General features: G+C 34.8%; 3 protein-coding genes across 3 annotated transcripts; 1 reads left to right on the top strand and 2 right to left on the bottom strand.

The window, feature by feature from the left end:
• The first annotated feature begins 11840 nt into the window (after window positions 1-11840).
• On the top strand, window positions 11841-13365 carry LOC120188394. Its single transcript, XM_039191873.1, has 3 exons — window positions 11841-11890; window positions 12639-12949; window positions 13016-13365. The coding sequence occupies exons 1-3, from the start codon at window positions 11841-11843 to the stop codon at window positions 13363-13365; spliced, it is 711 nt and encodes a 236-aa protein (XP_039047804.1).
• Window positions 13366-15350: 1985 nt separating this feature from the next.
• Window positions 15351-16114, bottom strand: LOC120202562 (transmembrane protein 230-like). The gene is made up of 2 exons (XM_039202980.1): window positions 15788-16114; window positions 15351-15712 (listed from the first exon to the last, which is right to left on the bottom strand). The coding sequence occupies exons 1-2, from the start codon at window positions 15972-15974 to the stop codon at window positions 15591-15593; spliced, it is 309 nt and encodes a 102-aa protein (XP_039058911.1). The 5' UTR covers window positions 15975-16114; the 3' UTR covers window positions 15351-15590.
• Window positions 16115-16592: 478 nt separating this feature from the next.
• On the bottom strand, window positions 16593-19712 carry LOC120202553 (protein SMAX1-LIKE 4-like). Its single transcript, XM_039202974.1, has 3 exons — window positions 18482-19712; window positions 18233-18395; window positions 16593-18164 (listed from the first exon to the last, which is right to left on the bottom strand). The coding sequence occupies exons 1-3, from the start codon at window positions 19648-19650 to the stop codon at window positions 16689-16691; spliced, it is 2808 nt and encodes a 935-aa protein (XP_039058905.1). The 5' UTR covers window positions 19651-19712; the 3' UTR covers window positions 16593-16688.
• Between the last annotated feature and the right edge of the window lie 1728 nt (window positions 19713-21440).

The following is a 21440-nucleotide window of genomic DNA, read 5'->3' as shown; positions in this document are numbered from 1 at the left end:
GGAGAAGAGCGAAAAACCTCAGGGCGTGCCTGTACAAGATTAGAGAATGTTTCATGATGTTAACTATATTATAGGTGTTTTTAATTTTCTACCTCTATAATTCATAGAATGAATATCGAAAAGAGTTGAGAACACCCGAGTTCAAGGGGGAATTTGAGAAATGTTCCATTGTTATGGAAATTGGATTAAATGATAGGAATATAATCTTAGAAGATTTTTATTTCTCCAAATTGGAGAAGTTAAATTGAGTAGTTTTGTTACTATGTGGGCAAGTTATAAATACGGTGGATAAAATGTCACCATAAGAGGTTAAAAAAACCAAGTGACACGGTTATCATTTGTAGAAGAATTCAAGAATAAGTAAATCGATGACCAGTTCATAAGACAAATGAAGCTCGAATATATGAGCTTGAAGCAAGGGAATTACACATGCATGTGTATGAAAGTAAGTTTGATAAGTTAAGCAGATTTATTGTTGAGTTGATTCTGATTAAGAAGGATAAAAAAGATACAGGTGATTGGTTGTTTAGGGCTTGCGCCTTAAATTAAAAGAGTGTTATTGGTTTTGAATTGTTCTCATTTCAAGAAATGGTTAATCGCGTTAAAGCTCTATAGAGAGCTAATAATGAAGGATTGAAGAACATAAATCTCCAATGATTAAGAAAATTAGTGCTTCATAGAGTTAAGCACCATCACAAAAAGCTAGAGATTCTGGTTTTCAATTTTAAACCAGATATGAATTAGTTGTATTATCCGCCAGGGAATTAAATCAGACGAGAGTCTGACAGACTCAAGAAGTAGGGTTTGATCCTGAAAGATTAAATAAGGATTTAATTTATAATAAGTCAGGGTTAAAGACAACCTTTGTGAATTGGGTTAAAAGCCCTGTTAGAAGTTATAAAAATTGAAGCAGGGAAATTATTTTAAAGGGATAAGATGAGTATTGAAATCAGGTGATTGGAAACAAGTAGAGAAAACATAAGTATAGGAATGATAAAGAATAAGGTTTTGTGCAAGTAAAGTTGACTATCAAAGTCATGAAAATGTAATAAGATGTGATAGTTAAGGATAAATATATGTGATATAAAAGAGCATGGGAGTATGAAGGACATGATATGGTTTAGTTATGTATAAGACAAAGGTAAATAGAATGGTTGAATTTGAACCAAAGGAATTTTATTATGGACGAATGAGAATGAAGGTTGGATAAGTAATGAAATAGAGAATGAATTATTTTGACTGGGAAGAATAAATATATGGATAGTTTGATGAAGGTTTATGTTTTGATTGAAAGAAATAAGTTGAATAATAAAGTAGTGTGATAGTGAATGTATTAAGTTAAAGGATTTGTATGTTTGACGAAAATTAAGGATTAATAGAAAAGTTAAAAGGATAAAGAAGGAAAAGTATAAATTATATGAAAGGAATGTAAAAGTATAAGGGAAAAGATAATGAAAGAATTAAAGTAATGAAGTGAAGTTTATGATAGCACGAAAGATTTATTGAAGAGGTGATACGTAAAAAAAATAGACGTGTAAATAATATTGTGTATAAGCAAGAATGTAAATATGATAAAGGATTTGCATTATAGATGGAAAGAGTTAGCAATGGATGACAAAATTATGTGATGGTAATGTATTGGAATTATAAGATATTGTCAGGTTATGATAACCAAATATGAGATGGATTCGGATACAATTGTATATATTGATTATGTATGTGATGTAGTGAAGGAGATAAGGATTTTAATGTTCAAGAGAATATAAAGAGTAATAGAAAAGTTTGAGAATGAGTATGTCGGTGAACAACTTATAAGATAAATAAAGTTATAATGTTTGATTTTGAAACAGGGGAATAGTATTATATGTGAGTAAAAGTTTGAGTTTGAAAAGTTGAATAAGATATCGTTGAGGAAAATTTCCACGGAAAAGAAGGTATATGATCAGGTTGATAAGGGTTGTACTCTAGATTAAAAAGTTAAGGATTGTGTTCCGGAAATCAAATGTGCAATTGGATAAGGTTATAGGATCTCCACTATTATAAAGTGGAAAAGTTAATAAAGTAATTTAGTTGCTATGCAGTTGAGCTAAAATATGGTAAACAAATGTTATAATGGAAAATTCATTGATGTGAATATTGTTTCGAAAAGTTTAAAAAAAATATAGGTACGCTGGTGATTATTTTATAAGATGGAAGACGTTGAAATGTTGAGTGTGAATAAAGAAAATTTCATGATGTAATAGAAAGAATGTGGATTTGAAAAGTTAAGTAAACTATTGTTGAGATAATTCTGGTTGGAAAAAAATATATATATATAATTAATTGATTAGGGCGTGTGCCCTAGATTGAACACTTGTTATTGACTAGCTGTAAGAGTAAAGGTGATAGAGTAATAAGATTGGAAGAAAAGATAAAGTGAATTAATCAAGTATGATATGGATTTGAATATGGTTAGGTATTTGGAGCATATAGATATGATGAAGACAATGAGAAAAGTATTTACAGGTTCAAAAGGGAGTTTTGAGGAAGGAAAAAATAATATCAAGTACAAGAGATGATAAAGAATGAGGTTCTGTATAAGTGAAGCTGCTTATCAAAGTTATTAAGATGTGATGAAGATTGATAATCAGGGATAAGTATAAGTAAGATAGGAAAAGAGTATGTGAACATGAATGAAAATATATGATTATGTATATGGAGATTTTGATTTTAAAAGAATAATGGAATAAGGAAATAGAATGAGGAAGTATAAAAGATTGGATGTAATAAAGGTCATATGAAAGTTTACATGATAAGTTTGATATATAAATATGATAAGTTTTAGAGGCAATCAAGAAAGGATGGAATAAAAGATTGGTTATAGTTGCAAGGCAATTAAAAATATTATGAGGAATTTAATATTTTTATGAGGTTAAGTAAGGAGAATGGAGATTTCTGTTTATATAATGAGTGACATTATATGAATTCTAGAAGGTCAAAGGACAATGCATAATTGAAGAAGAGAAAATACAGACATGGATTGGGTTCTTTGACAATTGAATGCAAATCATTGATTATAAATTGTGAAGGGTGAAGTTGTGAAAGCAACATAAGAACATTAAAAGATATGTTCTTGTTGATATGTACAATGAAAATTCGAGGACGAATTTTCTTAAAAGGAGGGGAGATTTGTAACATCCCAAATTACGGGTTAGTGACCAAATTGTAAAATTTCAGAATTTGCTGATTAAAGTAGAATAATTCAATAGTTTAATGATTTATGTGGAGATATTTCCTGAAAGTTGTTAGTAATTATTAAAAGAATTAAAGGGCAAAATGGTCATTTGACTTGGAAATTATAATTAAATGATATATAGGCATGTGGGATAAGGATGAGTATATATTTTCTCAACTTCATCTTCTTCTTCTTCATCATACGAGAGAAAGAGAGAGCCAAGCTTGCAAAGGTAAATTTTCGAATTTGTTGATTATTTGTTGATTTAAAGCTTGGGTTTTGATCATTAGATGACAACTAAGCTTAAGGAAAGCTTAAGTTATCTTAAAATCAAAAGATAAAGGAGTTATGACAAATTAAAGAAAATGGGTTTTGAAGTGAAATTTTGAATATGAGATTTAAATGAATTTGGAGGATGAATTTGACTTGTCATCGATGAGAATAAGAAGTTAGAAGTGTTAGAATTAAGTTTGGATAACATGGAAAATATGGTATGATTATTGATTTCTATATGAAAGATGGATTTTTGAGGTTAAAGATGAGATAAATGGATATAAATTAGTTTAACTATGTATATTTGAGTTAAGAATATTAAAGGAGCTGAAAGATGAAGAGTTGAGATGAAAAGAGTGAATTTCGTACTTGCAATGGGATTTCTGGGTTGTGTGCATCGATACATCTTCAATGTGCATCGATGCACTCTCAAATAAACAAACATCGAATGCAATTAATGCATCGATGCATAAGGAGTGCATCGATGCATCCCCTTAAAATGCAAACATCGAATGTCATTTATGCACCGATGCACAGGTAGTGCATCGATGCACCGATAGGGAATGCATCGATACACTGTATAGTGCATCGATGCATACCTTCATTAAAAGATGGAAATAGCTTTTCTTTTAGCCTAAGAAATGATAGTTTAGAATATATTAATTAGTATACTAATAAGTATCAACAAATTACTATGTAGATACAGAGCTTAATCAAGTTCACGAACAATTGCCCAGTAAGATCGATCGAGGAAAAGGAAGGAAATATAGGTGAGTGCATATGTATAGTATGATTATAAAAATATACACAATTCTAGACTTGTGATAAGTCTAGATTTTATATCTTGATACATGATCATATTTGTATTATGAGACATGACATGAATTCATATAAAATGCATTATGTGACATGAATGTGCAGGAAAAGTTATATGAGCTATGTGAAAAGGTAAGAATTTACATGTCTACGCGATATAAACTACGTGAATTGTAAAAGCCCATGTTATGTAGATGAGAACTATAGATATAGTTGGCATGCCAAGGGTAGAGGGTCTACGCGGTCTTTCGGGATATATATATATTCTTTGGAACATGTGTGAAGTCTTGGGAGACACATACTTGATCCCTAGTATATGTATATGATTCTTAAGGAATTCTATGTGGTCCTTATGGACATTATTATATAGAGCTACGGTGCAATTCTACGCGGCACTTCGGTGCATTTATACGATTTGTGGTGACAAATAATGCATAACCTCACAATACTCATATACCTGAGGTTCTTAATATGATATCATGGGCCAATAAATTTATTAATACAAATTCATGAATGTTAAAGTTATATGCTTATAGGTAAAGATATTGGTGATGTAAACTACATGGATTAAATATACGCTTTCATCCCATTTCATATCATTATGACATTTTCATTATATTTCATTGTTATTATTATTACATTGCCTCACTAAGTCGACGACTTAGCGTGTGAGTGTTTCACACGTAGGATCCGAGAAAGTAGACGAGACAGGTTAAGCAGCTGGACAACATTACTCCTACAACCATCAGATCAGAAACAACTTAATCAGTAGGTCATTTTGTTATGTAAATGGAAGTTGACATGTAATTAAAGGGTTAAGTTGTGTATACTCTGAATATTTTGGTTAACTCATATTACCATATGTATATTATCGTATTTTCTTAATATAAATTCAAGTATTTTGCTATTATTTGTTAAGAGTTGTGTTTTAAAAGTCAATGTAATATCTCTGACTCGTATCCGGGTCGGGTACGGGTTGGGGGTGTTACAATATTTTAAAATAAACCTAATTATTTATTATATATAAGAAATCATGGAAATTTAATTAAATTATCCTAATAATAATTAATATTATATATATATTAAAATAAATAAAATTAATTTTATCAATAATTTAACATAAATATTATTTTTTGTCAACAACATATATTTCTTTCTCAACACAGTGGCTAGGTGTTGCACTCTTTTCTTGAAGGTCTTAGGTTCAATCATCTATATAGCGAGATGAGACAATAGACCCCTTAAGCAAATTGAGTTAGGAGGGTCGCCCATGCTTAACTGATGGCAATAATTGCCAACGCAAGTTCCTAAAGAAGATGAATACAACTAAAAAATGTAATATCTACTGTAGTTGTGATAAAAAATTTCACTAATCAGGTTGATATTAGTTTCTAAATTTTTCGTCGTTATTAATATATATGTGCCAAAAAACGTAGTCACAAAAAATACAAGTAATTGTGACAATTCATTAAAGTCATCACTAATATACTAGTGACGGGGTTATTGTTAATAGTATCGACATTTGATCAATAAAAACACTTATTGTGACAACATTGGTGGAGTAACGACTTGAAAATTTTGTCACTATACATTTTAGTGTCTAAATTTAGTGCTTTTAGTGACCATTTGCATTGTCACTAAAGGTGCATTTTCTTATAGTGCTCATTCAGCACAAAGAGCTCCATGATCAACACCCCGATAAAGCATTTTCATCCCACTAAGCCTTAAACGGACAACCTCCTTGATTTACTTGACCAAACTCTCTGATAAAGAGCTCAAGCCAGCAAAGTGCCTCCTATTACGCTCCCTCCAAATCAAACCAACATAACAATTCCACGCTAAACGCAGTAGAGCACTCTTCAAGGATTTACCCTTCAAACTTTGGCATGCCCAAAGCAACTCATCCCCTTAATCCATTGCAGGCCTAAATTGAAAATACAACCATAAAACCCTGCCCATACACTCTTGGAGAAGCTACAAGAGAAAAACAAATGGCCCATCGGTTTTAAAGCACTCAAGAAAAATTTACAAATCTCATTAATCGACAAACCAAAAGAAATAAGTCGAACCTTAGTAGGTAATCTATCTAGAACCACCATCCAAGCTACAACAAAAACTTAGGAATATGCATCGAGTGCCAAACAAGCCTTTTCTCAAGGGACTTTAGCTATACAAGTCCTCAACTCAAGCCAAATAGAATGAATAGAAGAAAAAGAATCACTCAAGAGACCCGGATCATACATGCACTACACCAAACCTGCAAGAGGCTTTTCCACGCCCAACTACTATTTTGGGAACAAGTAATCTACCATAAGAGATTTTGCTTGATAATGTACTCATGAACCCAAGACACCCAAATAAAATCGTCATTTAATAATAACTTCTGAACCAACCCAACAAGACATGTGTGGTTCCAAGTTTTAAGATCCTTTAGCCTAAGTCCACCATCAGACTTAGGAGAACAGGTAAAAAACCATTTCACCCTTGCCCTTTCACTGGTTTATCTTCGTCTTTATAAAAGAAACGAAAGCAAAATTGATTAATTCGCTTGATAAATGCATCAAGTAACAACAAATGGTTACTCTAGTAATTCTAAACACTATAAATAACAAACTAAATCAACTGAAGACGACCAACATATGAAAGCACCTTCGCTTGCCACCTTTGAAGTTTAAACGTAAACTTCTCAATAAGAGGTGCACAGTCCCTAATAGATAATCTTTTGGCAACAAGGGGAAAACCCAGGTAATGGATAGAGAGCTTCTCATATCAAATCCCAGTAACTGTCTGAATCTCATTCAAAATATACATACTCATACCAGAATAAAAAAGTTCAAACTTTCCCGCATTCAACCACAAACATAAAAAACTATAAAAAGATCTTCAACATCTCCCAAACTCCCAAAACCAAGGCAATGAACCCCTTGGTGAACACAAACAGGTCGTCAGCAAAACAAAGGTTGGCAAGCCTAACCCTATGAAATTTTAAATGAAAAAAATAACACCAAAATAAGCCGTCTAAACAAGTAATCATCGAAATCACAAATAGATAAGGGGACAAAGGGTCCCCCTGATGAAGCCCCTGAACCCTTTGAAATACCCCACTAATCCCCATTTAGAGATACAAAAAAATAAGATTAGTGACACAAGCCTCAATCCATCCTACCATAACATTAGGCATATCGATAGCTTTTAAAACAAGATAAAACGCCAATCCATCGAGTTAAACGCCTTTTGAAGATCTAACTTCAAAGCACATATGGGTAACAAAGAGGGCTTATTATACCTTTTAACTAATTCTCAGGCCATCAAAATTTTATCACGAATGCAACACCCAATGATAAAAGCTTTATGGCTTTTGGAAATAACATCTGACAAAAAATGCTTAATCTGAGCAACCATGATACGAGTAACACACTTATAAATGAAATAACAACATGAAATTAACCGAAAATCACAAACATGGTCAGGTTTAGGCTTCTTGAGAAACAACACTAAATATGTAGCATTGAAAGTAGAAAACATCTATGAGTGCTAAAAAACAAGACAACACTAGTCACATTCGCCGCAACAACCTTCCAAGCATTTTTGAAAAAAATCAAAGTATAGCCATCCGAACCATGTGCCTTATTAGAAGCCTGGACAAGCATAGTCTCCGTAACCTCATCAACTATAACACCCTCTGCATAAAATCCTTGGCTACGTAAAAAAAAGACACCCAACAAATCCTTAAAAAATCAACTGAAAGATCATCAGAGACAGGTAGAGCTGCCCCCTAACAAAGACTAAAATAAGTTCACAGCTTCAGCAATGATCTGATCATGAGACTCCAAAGTTAACTAGAATCATTCTATAGAACACATATTTCTTGACGATTCTGCCTCATAACAACCATAGAGTGGAAAAACTTGGAATTGCGATCCCCTCTTGGACCCAAGTAACCATTACCTTTTGCCTTAAAAAACTTTCTTCTACACTAAGTAAACTCTGAAACTCCACAAACACCTCCCTCTCTCTAGTTCTAAGATTAGGATCATAAGGGCAAGCCAGGAAAGCCAAAACCGACAATTGTAAAGCCTCCAACTCTGCCATATTAGCTTTAACCCGCGAAGACAAGTTACCACATTTAAAGACATTAAAACTTTCAAAACATGCTTCAAATGCTTGAGCTAAAGGAACAATACTCTCATAGGGTCACGACCACACAAAGGTAAAGTCTAACTATTCTCCATAACCCGAAGAAAATCCAGTCTTCAATCTAAAAATTAAAGAAATGAAAAGGCTTAGAGAATGATCTCTGTTCACAATCAAGTTTGACAAGTCTAGGACAATGATCAAAATTTCATGGAGCTAGGAAATCAACATGAGTATGAGGAAACAAATCAATCCAAAAAATTGAAACCATAACCCTATCCAACTTTTGGGCAAGATAAGTATCATCTTGATAGTTAGATCACGTAAAAATTGGCCCAACCAAGCCACTAAAACTAGCACCCTATAGAAACTCATCCATGTCTTACAGCAAAGGCCCACTAACAGGACCAAAACTTTCCTCAACAAACCCAATGATATTAAAATCACCCGCATCCAACCAAGGAGCATCCTCAATTAAAGTCTTCAATTCACCAAGATGCTTCCATAATCGAATCATATCACCCTCAAATTACAACCATAAACACCCGTGACATAAAACTTCTTATTTCAAAGGTAACTAAATAAGTGACACTCTTATCAGTGACAGCTGCCTCCACTGCATCAAACGAACTCTTACAAAAGAATCAAATCACTATTAACAGAATGAGTATAGTTATGAAACATCTTCCAGTCTGAAAATACATATCCCAAACAATTTGCTCATTACCAACTTTAACCCTCGTCTCTAACAAATAAAAAAGCTCAATATTCAATATACGAACACTATCTAAAAATCTTAGTTGTTTAGGGGAATTGTTGAAATCTTTAACATTCCAAAAATAACATCCTTATGCTAAACTAAGAGATACAGAACCCATACCTCTATTCCTACCCTTGCGAGCATTTTTCCTACCTTTCTTCAAACCTTGCAAGAGTTCAGTAATTCCCTTAGCATCTTCTCGACCCTACTTAGGGATCCCATTAGAGATAGGAGAAACAATCTGCTCCTCAGTCACAACCTGATTTTCTTTAGAATCAACCTTAGAACTCATATCAACTACTGCCTCAACCTATACAGAATAAATTAGCCCTTATCAGCAGCAGAATCACCATAAGGGTTCTGATCCACAATGACCACAAAGAAGCAACAACCTCAGTAGACACCCCCACACCATCAACAACACTCTCAGAACTAACATGAGCTACATTGTTAACAACATCAGCAATGGAAGAATCAACCAACACATATTGACCCTTGGGAACCCAAACCTACTAAGAACCAGTCATTTTTGAAGTACAACTCCTTCCACCATGCCTAAAAACCTTGCAATGAAAACACCTCGTAGGAACCCACAAGATAACTACCTCAATCGATGTCAAAGAACCATCATGTAGCTGCACATTAATACTCTTGGGAAACCTAAAATCCGCAGCAACCTCCACACAAACTTTCGCATAAGCAAACCTATGCCTATGAGTCGTAAGTCCATCCATGGACAAAGGGGTACCCAATGCACTGACCACATAGCTCAAGCCTACACCAATGAACAACTCTAAAGGTATACGACTAAATGGAACCAAACCAAAACCATATCCAAATTAAACTCCTTAGATTGCAAATTAGAGTCCACCTATGCAAATAAGCGACATACTATGAAAATGCCAATGATCGTTTGCCAAAATCCAATCACAAGAATCGACATTCAGAAATTGAAAAACAAACAAATCATCACCCATAATATTGACCACAATCTCCCCAAATCTCCCCCAAATAGAATTAACCAAGCGCTGCAATGAACTGAAATTAGAAGACTTACCGAGAAATTGGGCAACTAGAGAATTATTCCAAAACTTAATAGCCTTATCAAAAAACTCCAAAGGTGGCTTGATCGTGACCGCAGCGTCCTCCAAATGAGAAGGAAAAAACTGAAGCGAATGATCTGGGCTCGCAGCAAAGAGCTGCCTCCAGTTCATACAACTTAAGCTCGCACTATTATCCGAAACCATTGATAACAAACATCAATCCCAAAAGAGAAAAGCAAGAAACCCAGCAAATCGGTGAAGAAAACTTAGAGAAAAAGACGAAGAAAACCTAGCGAAACGGTGAAGAAATGGAAGAACTCCTATGAGCGATTTCATATTTTATTATAATAAATAGTTTTTATTTTATAGTTTTTAAATATTATTTGATATAAATATAAACTATTTATTTTACATTATAAAGTACTTTAAATTAATTATAAATTAAATAAAATAATAAAATTCAATTTATTTATTATTTTTAACATAATTTAATTTAAATAATTGTAAAATTTTAAGATATGGATTATAAACTATTGACAACGTTACAGTTCTAAGTTAATTGTAACTATTTTTTGAATTAATTAATGTTATCCAATCAAGTAATCGATTAATCCAGATTGGATACTGCATATGCGAGGCGATCCTCCTAATCAGTTTTCTCCATTCGCAAACATCAGGATTCAAAATCCTGACCTTGCTTAAGGGATCTAATGCTCATCTCATTAGATCAACTGGTTGTTGGTTGTAACTATTAATAATAATCTATAAGTAAACTTCGTTATAAAAGAAAATATTATTTTTATAGAACTATTGAATTCAAGCAATTGTATTTATAAATATGTAAAAAAAATATTATTATCAATTAATTAAGAAATTTCTTTTAAACAAATACTAATCCTCTTAAACTAATTAAAAAATTGATTTTTGTTACTCACATAGTTTACCTCGAAATATTTCATGTTCTAAGGCTAAACACGAAAACTCAGTTTATATTTTTTTAGAAAAGTTAAATTACACGTTTGACAATGAATTTTATTTTCTCTTATATTTTATTTATTGTACTTTTAATTTTTAATTTACTCATTAAATTTATAGATTGATTTTTTTTTGTCACTGAACAATTTTTTCTCTAACAGCCAGACGATGTGGAATAATTTAATATTAAACAGACCACCTCAGTTTGATATTAAATAAAAAATATTAATATTAAATGTTAAATAATTTTTTTAAATAAAATTAAAATTACTAAACCCTAATTTCGAATTTTAACTTCCATCCCAACTCCAAACTTGACATGGACAACTCCACGCCGGAGGAAATACGAGGCCCAAGTTGAACAAACGAAATTTGTTGCTCGCTTAATCCACCATAAATCATCCCAAAACTCCGATGGTGTGGTGGTTTTGGGGTAACTTTTAGAGGTCGGGAGGACTTCTGGTTTATTTTGATTTTACCAGTTCTATTTTCAATGAGAAATTGAGATGCAACAAATGGAGGAAAATTTACTGCAGCAAACCCTTGCAAGTGCAAACAGAATCCTCTGATTTTGGTTATGCAAAGCTTCAATGCCATTATCGAAGTAAGTTTTTGGGAGATGAAGATGGAGAGAGCTCGAAAACGGGGAGAGGAAGATGGTCTTTTAATTCATCGGTCTCCGACGATAACCAAAACTACAACTAATACGATGGTTGAATTTTAAATTAGCTTTGATAGAGAGAGAAAAAGAGAAAAATAAATAAAAGAAGAAAGAGGAAATAAGAAAAAATAAAATTTTATAAAGAATTAAAACGATGTCGTTTTGAATTAAATTTAGTTACGTAGAAATCTCAAATAACGTTGTTTTGGTGTAGGTTATCATATTACAACATCGTTAGAAAATTAACAACCGAATGATAAAAAAAATTAATTTATAAAGTTAAATGAATAAATTAAAATTTTAAAAATATAATAAGTAAAATATATATTTAACACTTAAATTATCAGTTTTAATCTATTTTATACTTAAACTTTTAATTTTTGTTTTATTTCAGTATTTATTATTAAAAATTTAATACGTTTAGTATCTAAACTATTAATTTTGATCTATTTTAGTATTTAAATTTTTATTTTTTTAAAATTATCGTTAAATTTTTTAAAATAAAAACTAAACTTTAGTATATTTAAAAAAATAAAAATTTAAATATTAAAACAAATTAAAATTAATCATTTAAGTATTAAACACGAATTTAACCATAAAATCATCGATATAGAAGGTCCCACTAATTTCGGCTTCTCCTTTCTGGAATTCTCCAGAGGCTGTCAGAAATTTCTTCATCCCTCGTCTAAATTTCTCAGATATTATACCCACCAATTTCTCCCTCCACAACAGCAATGTTCTTTGATTGATTGGTTGAAGCAGAAAGGAAAAAAAAAAGAAAATAAAGAAAATAAATGGGTTTGATTGGGAGTTGAAGCGAAAGGACATCGACCAAGTTAACGACGACTTCTCCGGTTTCTCGCTCTCGTCGCCGGCCACCAAGATTCGCCGTCTCGATGTCGATTTGCCCCCGATAATCGAGGAGGACTCCTTCCCTGAGAATCACGAAAGAGCCATAGTTCTCTTTAACCCGAACCCACTCCTTCTTGATCCTAATGAACCTCCCTTGTGTTCTCCTCCTCCTTCTACCCCCTTCGTCTCCCTCCATTCCGACCTCATCTCCGGCTTCAAGAGTACGTTTCCTTTTTTTTAGCTGTTTACGGTATTTTCTTCCTGGTTCTGATTTAGAATTGTTGCAGACCAATTCCTACGGGCAACCGACACGAAATCAGCCGAAACCGAAGAGAGCAAGAAGGAAAGCGAGGGATGTTTAGCTATGGTTCCATGGGTTCCTTCACAGATTCCTTCAGTGGAAAGCAGAGGTTTGGAGCAGGAAATCCCGATTCCAGAGTCGATGGAAACTGATGAAATGGATGTAGAAGAGAATTGTAATGACAAAGAAAGCATGCAAGAAGTTCACGGATATCAATTCCAAGGGTTGAAGCCAAGAGAGGCGTTCCATCACTGGACGCAGCCGCAACCGCAGCAACATTGCATGATCCCACAGCCTCCTCAATACCCTTTCACTCCAATCACATGGTCTGATTGATAAACCTCTAGTGGTGCTTCCTCTGTTTCCCTTTTGTAAATGATTTGGTTTTCGTTAATGAGATGGGTGATGAGGGGCTTGGGTATTCCTCTGATTTTGCATGCCTGCAAAAATCATCATTCATTTCTGAGAATTACCCGAGGTTTCGAGGGGTTGTAATTTTGCACGAAATCATTGCTGTAACAAGTTGAAGGTAGTTGGTGGTAATGGGATGTATGTATCCTTTTCTTATGGTAATTGAAGCTAAAGCTGAAGCGCCTTTTTTTTTTTAAACCATGGCTGTATATTTTGGTTTTTATTTGAGACGCACTTTTTTCATCTGCAAGCGCAAAGGCCTTAATATCATATTGTCTTTCCTTGATAAAATGTAACTGCCCACCAGCATTCATAAACTGTAAACAAAGGTAACCACAAATTCAACATGTTAACCCAAAGGAATGAATAGATACAAAGAAACATCAAGCAAACAAACGAAGCAACTTCTTCATATGTTAATAGGATCGCCAAATTAATCATTCTCTTTTCATACAAGAGAGCAGTATTCCCCACTCAAATTTTCCTTTTTGAGTGGAGATTCCCTTGTTTAGGTGCTCAACAGCCTAACTTATCTTCGCCGGCTTAGCTTTAAATAATGGTTGGTATGATAGGATTGCTTAATGAGTTGTGTGCTGTTAAAAGTGAATGTTCGATTCAAGTTGACTTGGTTTGAACTTAATCTTGATTCGAGATTCTTTACAAATTAAATCAAAAAAGGTTCACTCGACTCAATAAATTCTCGAGCAATTCGTGAATTCTTTTTTATTTTTTAACAATTACCTTAGTTAAATTGAACAATGTTCAGCTTGACTCAATAAATTCTCGAACAATTCGTGAATTGTTTTTTATTTTTTAACAATTACCTTAGAAATACTAAGATGTTTTAATATACAGAGCTTCCTTATTTCTAAAGGAGAATCCCTTGAACTACTCCATAATCTTCTCATTAGCTATCTACCACCATCTCCCAAATCTATAGCTACAACTTTGCTTCAGCATTCACCGATTCAAGATTTGCATTTATCTTCCCTTGCTCATCCTGGACAACTTAACTTTCATGGCTTTCTTTTCATTTGTGAAGCATATGATACAAGGACACAAGTCAAATCTCCCCATACCACTGTCGAATATGAAACGGCCACCAACACAGTGATATAAGGGGCATGCCAGGACACATCCAGAAAAATGAAAAACAAATTAGAGATGATCATAACAAGGTCAAGACACGCATGGACACAGGAGGGATATGATTTTGTGGAACTTGAGTTTAAAAACCGTGAAACGAATGGAGAAAGAAACCTAGTGCTTCAGTTCGATGGGTTACAAAGTGGATAATGTTAGACAGTGGTCCTTCCTCACACACACACACATCCCTACACAATCTTCACCATTATATTCCATTGTCAATCAGCGCAACCAGCCATAGTTTCTGCAACACAATCAATGTCGATACTAGTCCCAATTTACGTATGCCTCAATAACCTATTAAGAATATTACAGTCGGGAACTACCACTTGCACCAAGAATACTACCTCTAATAAACCCTAGTCTACAAAGATGGAGTACGTGATTCTAGTGGAAACACAACATGGAAAATGATAACTGATGATTAAGAATCACATACTTGTAAGACCTATATGACAATGGCTAATAATCCGATAAGTAATTTATGGTAAAGATCTTGGAAATTCACACTGGTATCAAGAGATACTTAGAAAGGTTTTTGGACATTCACGTATCAAAAATCATAAAACAGTGGTAACACAAAGCAAAACAGATGAATTTGCGGCCTAATTATATGCACGAATTCCACAAGAAGAGCAAATAGAACCCTTCAAACCCTCTGCATCTATTCTTTCAAACAACAATAACCTTAGCTAATAGCATATGCAGAAGCTATTAATGAAAGAAAGAACTTCTCTAAATGCAAGGGATCAATACAACATAGGGGAATAATTAGTAACATTAAGAAACTGTAAATAGTAATATTAGATATTATGTCAGAAAACAACCACAAAAAAACAAGACTACTGGCCACAATTGCACTATGAAACAAATAACATACAAAGTGAAGTCAAGAATAGAACTACGGAGTCCGTAGAAACGAAACATTTAAAAAAACAAAGTAAATAAAATGAAAAGGGATCTGTACATAAGACAGGGGCAGGAGAGGGAGAATCGGCTCGAGTCTAGACAGGGGGAATGTTGGAGAAGGAGAAGCCTTTGTATCCCTTATACGCATAATACGCAATCCTCGTGTAATAGAACCCCGGAATGAACAATATGGATCCGAGTATCGCGAAGAAAAGACCTGAAAGAATCAATCAAAACCCGCAAATCAGCCAATCGGCCTCGCATGAAATTAAAGCATTTATTCAGATCTTACCATGGGCTCGGTCACCGCCGACTCTGTTGACGGCCATGAAGATGCCCAAGATGATGCCGAGGGTGCCGAAGACGAGAAGAGCGACGGCGAGGCCGATCTCCTTATAGGGCGGGCGATCGTTAATGGCATGGGGATTGTCCATCATGATATCCTCGTCGGATATCGAGAATGCGTGCTCTACGTACATTGTTGTTAGTCTTTTTCACTTCAGTGTTGCTATGGAATTGGATTTTTTAGGAGACGAATTTTGGGATTTTTGGAGGAATTTTCTTGAGCTACCTAAAGAACAAGACAGGGGGAAAGGTCAAACGTCAAAAATAATGAACAAATTGAGCATCCTCATCCTCGACGTTACCATTTACCGTGGGCTGCTCGCTTTCTACGTTGATTAATATTATTTAATTTCTTCAATTATTATTATTTGTGACAGAGGTGAAATAAATTATTTATAATTTTTTAATTATAAGTAGAATATAAATTCTTATTAAGCTTATATACCTTCCTCTTGAATATTCTTCACTACTATATATATATTAAAGTTTAAGAATTGATATAAAATGTTTTAGAGTTTAAATATTTAAAATTTAGAATGAGATTGTGAGGATTGATATAAAATATTTTAAAATTTAGAGATCAATTTAGAATAAAATTAGAGTTTGAGATCATCCCACGCAATTATCTCAATATTGTTATAAGAGTGTAAGAATAAGTAAGAATAGGAATTATACAGAGAAACGAAAGGATTAGGATTAAGATTTTAACCGCACTGAAAATTAATTAAACAAAACAGGACACGGAATAAAACTACGAGAAGAAAAACCCCAATTTAGTCTACACAAAGGACACTATGGTCCTTTTCCGTATTGTCAAGAAATTTCTACATATGAAAATGAAACCCAATTTAGCCCATGAAAGAAACTTGGATCTTGCTAGGGAGGCAAGTCCCCATGTACCCATTTTCCATTGCATTTCCACGTATACCCCCATAACTTAACCTAATTTCACGTATACCATCTTTCCCGCCAATTTTAACAGTTTCCAATCCCCTTTGAAAAATGTCTTTTAGCCACTTCTCAAATAGGCCGTGGAGAAAATAACTTGAACCAAATGAAATCCCATCCAACACCTTATCCTCCACACTAAAACTAATCACCTTGTCATCCCCAAAAATTGCCTCCAGGGTTCCCTTCATCTTGGACATGAAAACCCCTTTCATCTCGTTGTCTCGGGACGCACTTCGGTCGAAGATGTAGCGGTTCTTAATCGATTCGAGGAACTCGAGTCGGAGATGTGGACCGGCTGCGATCTCCCCAGTTATGTCGCTTGAAATTGGACTAGTGTCCCTAATAGTTTCTTCACTTTGATCGTCCTCATCGGCTTTCATGTTCAGATCAAGAGTGTTGAAACTCGGCCGCTGCCTCCATAAATCTTTTTTGAGGGATGATGTGTCTTCGATTCTCGACGTTTTGGCCTTGTTACAAACGTCCCACTCGACGGCTTTTCGCTTTTTATCAGAGGTCGGTGTTCGAAAACTGCTACTTTTTTCAGTGACGATTAGCTTCATCTCGATTATGGAATCTTGATTCATTTCGCAGTCCTCATGGCCCGCACAAATGGACTCGGTTAAAATGACTACTGCTCGGCTAATACTTCCCTTGGTTTCTCTTGATTCGTCGTATGCTCCGGTTTCGAATTCATCGGCTAGGAGTTTTAGGAATAGGGTATCCGCCAAATCAACATTCTCCACCAAGACTACAAGCCTTTTGTTGTTCCGAAATGCTCTTACGAGTCTATCGTAACAGGAAGTTGACTCATTACATCTCATGTTCATGTGCAAGAGCAAATCAGCTGACCCCAAAACAGATTCCGCAACGGCACCCGCCAATCTCCGTTTTCCGATCACATCGTTCCCCTGAATCAGTAACCAAGTTTGTTTCTTGAAGCACACGGAATGCTTCAGGGCATCGGCTATCGAAGGAATAATCCTAGATTGCCAAGGCACGTTATCTTGCAACGTCTTGTACAATTCACTTGTCTCTTTTGCCGGTCTCTGTGAACTCAAGGACAGAGATTTTCCAAGAGCAAGTGTGATCTTTACCTCTTTATCCTCATTATTCTTAAGAGAGTCCAAGTTCGCTTGGCCTGATCGTTTCTCGCGAGCACTATTACTGAAATCAAACTCAACGGTACACGAGCTTCGCTGTCTGAATTTAGGCACCGAATGGTTAAACTTTGAATCAGAATCAGTGAACGACATCAAAGGGTATGATGAAGCACAAGGATAGCCTTCTCCACTCAAATGGTTTTGGTTATGCCTAACTTGGTGCAAACTGTGGCATAATCTGTTCCACTTTCTTCTCAGTTCAAGCATTTCATCCTGCAAATGTAAAAAAAAATGTTTCAAAATTGGTTCTAAAAGATCAGTTTAGTTTAAATTTTGTGTACCTTTTGGTCTTCCTGAGGTTGAAGCCAAGGTGGCAAGAGATTCTGCTGGGTAGACTTAATCGACCGTACATCTTTTTCGTAATTTATAGCACACTCTTCACAGCAGGCGAGCTTGTCATGCTCGGCAAATGGCTTCATTTCGAGCCCTTGAGAATCATGGACACTGCATGATCACAATACCAAATTGTTTAAAAGCTTCAAGGAAGAAGATTATAACCACATTAATGGAGGAAAATAAATGCTGCAAACCTGGAAGCATGGAGGCTCAAGCCAAGTCCTCCCGACGGAACAGAAATTGCTTGAAGTGCCCATTGAACTTCAAGAGGAGGTTGCCTCATTTGACACTTCAAGTACGTCTGGTAACTTGCGGTGGCCAATAACCAGACCTTCGTTTTCGAGAAGTTACAATCAGAGATCAACCTTCCAATCTCAGTTACTAGATGATCGACTGCACTGTACGCAATGAGTTCTTCGCCATTCAAGTTTTCTTCAGCGGTCCATCTCAAATCTCCTGTGTAGATAATGGCACCGTCTCCAGCGGCTGCAATGGAATCCACCCGTCTTTTCAGGCCGGTGAGATGCTTTTCGACGTCCTCTTTTACCATGAATCTCAAAGACAGCGGCGGGAAGTAAAACTTGACGAAGTGAACGTTCTTCATTTCCTCGGGAACTTCTCCTCTTTCTATCTTGGCCTTCAGCTCCAAAACAAGGCCTTCGGTCATGGATAAACAGTCACCGACGATTACAGTGTTCTTCCTTTTATCCCTCGAAAAAACCTCGAAAACCAACTTCACATCTTCCTTCACCGATGCCGAATCCGTGATATGATTGCTTGGTGCTTTCTTTTGAGAAGAAAAGAAAAATGGGTTCTGCTCAGAAAAATGGGTTTGCCAGAAGGTGCCAGAGAGTGCCGATGAGCACTCCTCGATGTTGTTCTTAACGGTAGTGCTGGAGAAGCCGGCTTCTCGCATAACCCTACTAACACTCGGGTCATCAAGTATCGACACGATAAGCTGTTCGAGCTCGACTTTGACAGTGAGAAGAGGCTGCTGCTGCTCAATGCAACCCCTTCTTTGGTGGGCTTGTGCTCTTTTAAGCGCTGCGATCAGAGCGTTGGAAAGAGAAGCTGGTTGTCCGATGAGGAACGGAGCTGGAGCCGTTGGTAACCGATTGAGAGCCACATTGAAGCAAAGTTCAAGAGCTCTACAGTGAAGAGGATGTGAAGCCTGGTGAGTCTGCTGAGACTTGAGACAAGCTTTTCTCAAGAGACTAGACCTTGAACCGAGCAAAGTCACGGCCACATGGAGGGGAGTGACCTGACCATGGCCTCTCCTCCACGCTAACCCCAGAGAGTGCTTCAACACTGAAGCAGCCTCCGCCGTGAGTGTCTGTTGAACCGTATAGGCACCTGAGCGCATCACTTGGCTAAAACCCACCCCCCAACACCACCCCCTTGTTAAAACTTCGTCTCTTTCGTGACCTAAACTCTCCACTAATCTCTATTGATCTAATGCTATCTCTCTCAACCCTACTACCACCCGAAGAAGAAAACTGTTGGGAATGTTGAAAGAAGTAGAGTTTTACCAAACACACAACGGATATTGCCTTCTTTATACTTCCTGGTCATCCATTCTTTCGGGTAAATAAAGTATTTAATCACCCAAATGTTTCTGAAATTCAGTTTTGGTCACCCAACCATTTTTTTCAAATCATAACTAACATTACGTTTTGGTCATCCATCATTAAAGATTAATGGTGATGTGGGTGTCTCGCTATAACATTATAACACATCATCATCGAAAAAAAATAAAAGAAAAGAATTAAAATATAATTTTAATTATGATTTTAAAAAATAATTGAGTAACTGAAACAAAACTGAGACGTAATTTAGATATAATTTTAGAAAAGAATAATTGAATGATCAAAATGAAAGTATATGAATAATTGTGTGACAAAATACATAGTGTACCCTTTTCTTTTATTATTGTTAAGGTAAAGGAAAATTACCCCTGCTTCCTTTATCCACATGATTCAAAAGAATGGACAGACAAAAGCAGCAGAAATTCAAGAAAAGCAGCAGTAAAAAAAAAGTTAAAAAGAAAAGCAAAAGGAGAAGAAAAGTGGTAAATAATATTCCCTTCCCAAACCCTCAAGTACCTAAAAAGAGCAACCCTCTATCTCCTATCCTATGCACTCCATTATTGCTACTTTTCACCCCTTATTTTGTTTTCGATAACTTATTCGAATTCGACTTCAAATTCATTTAAATTCGATTCGTTTAATTATGTCTTTTAAATTATATGGTTTTGATCTTGTCGTCATTTAGTTGTGTTGATGCGACGTCGTTTTAGTACTAGGTTAAAACTTGAGGATTTACCTTAAGTTTTTTCTTGCCGGGACTGCTAATGTCTTCTCCGATTCACTGCCGACACTAAAAATCCCTTGTTTCTTTTAAAACGGTTGAATGCTTTTTGAGAGTTTATATAAGCAACAATAATTTGCTTTTATTTTTTTGGAACTGAAATGGCCAATATTAAAGATGAAAAGAAAGAAGCAACTTTCATTTTCTCTCTTTTGTTGTGAGCACAGCTTTTTACAATAAAGTGATAAAAGCGCAGGAGATTACATCAGACTGACCAAAATTATTTGGACCAACTCCTTTTTACATGATGAAGATTGGACATGGAATAAATATGTTGAGATTGGAATTATGTTGGGGACATAAACACCACTTCACCTACATTATTTCCAAATGTTGGGACTCCTGTAATCATTGTAAATACAATCATTCTCTACTTTACTATTATGCTTTTGAAGCTCTAGATTCTAATTCTACACCATTTTTAATATATATATATATATATATTATTAAGATAAGGTCATTATAAAATAGTATTTATTTTAAATACTCTCAACAATTTAACAATTAATGTTTAATTATCATTTTACAATTGATGATGTTCGAATTCGTGATCTCTAAGAACAACAATGATTTATTTAACCACTAAAATAAGTTTGTTGAAAGTATTTATATAATTATGTTTAAGCATGCTATTTAATAATATCATTTTAATTTTTAGAGTTAATTGCATCACATGTCTTCAAAGTATGACCCTCATTTTAAATTAATCCTTAAATTTTTAAATATTTCAATTTAATCCTTAAATTATGACTATCATTCTAAATTAGTCCTCAAACTTTTAAACAA

The sequence above is a fragment of the Hibiscus syriacus genome, unplaced genomic scaffold (genome assembly GCF_006381635.1).
Source record: "Hibiscus syriacus cultivar Baekdansim isolate YM2019G1 unplaced genomic scaffold, ASM638163v2 tig00000340_pilon, whole genome shotgun sequence".
In the NCBI taxonomy this organism is placed as follows: Eukaryota; Viridiplantae; Streptophyta; class Magnoliopsida; order Malvales; family Malvaceae; genus Hibiscus; species Hibiscus syriacus.
The sequence above is the reverse complement of the archived record's forward strand: the minus strand, read 5'-3'. Positions and strand labels throughout refer to the sequence as shown.

What these genes read in the sequence shown, in the direction of transcription:
- LOC120202553 (XM_039202974.1), bottom strand. Translation starts at nt 19,650, where the DNA reads ATGCGCTCAGGTGCCTATACGGTTCAACAGACACTCACGGCGGAGGCT. An exon ending in TTGAGCCTCCATGCTTCCAG is followed by an intron (nt 18,396 to 18,481) that starts GTTTGCAGCATT and finishes GTGATCATGCAG; the next exon opens with TGTCCATGATTCTCAAGGGC. An exon ending in AACCTCAGGAAGACCAAAAG is followed by an intron (nt 18,165 to 18,232) that starts GTACACAAAATT and finishes TTACATTTGCAG; the next exon opens with GATGAAATGCTTGAACTGAG.
- LOC120188394 (XM_039191873.1), top strand. Translation starts at nt 11,841, where the DNA reads ATGGAGAGAGCTCGAAAACGGGGAGAGGAAGATGGTCTTTTAATTCAT. An exon ending in GATGGTCTTTTAATTCATCG is followed by an intron (nt 11,891 to 12,638) that starts GTCTCCGACGAT and finishes TGGTTGAAGCAG; the next exon opens with AAAGGAAAAAAAAAAGAAAA. An exon ending in CCTCATCTCCGGCTTCAAGA is followed by an intron (nt 12,950 to 13,015) that starts GTACGTTTCCTT and finishes GAATTGTTGCAG; the next exon opens with ACCAATTCCTACGGGCAACC.
- LOC120202562 (XM_039202980.1), bottom strand. Translation starts at nt 15,974, where the DNA reads ATGTACGTAGAGCACGCATTCTCGATATCCGACGAGGATATCATGATG. An exon ending in CGGCGGTGACCGAGCCCATG is followed by an intron (nt 15,713 to 15,787) that starts GTAAGATCTGAA and finishes TGATTCTTTCAG; the next exon opens with GTCTTTTCTTCGCGATACTC.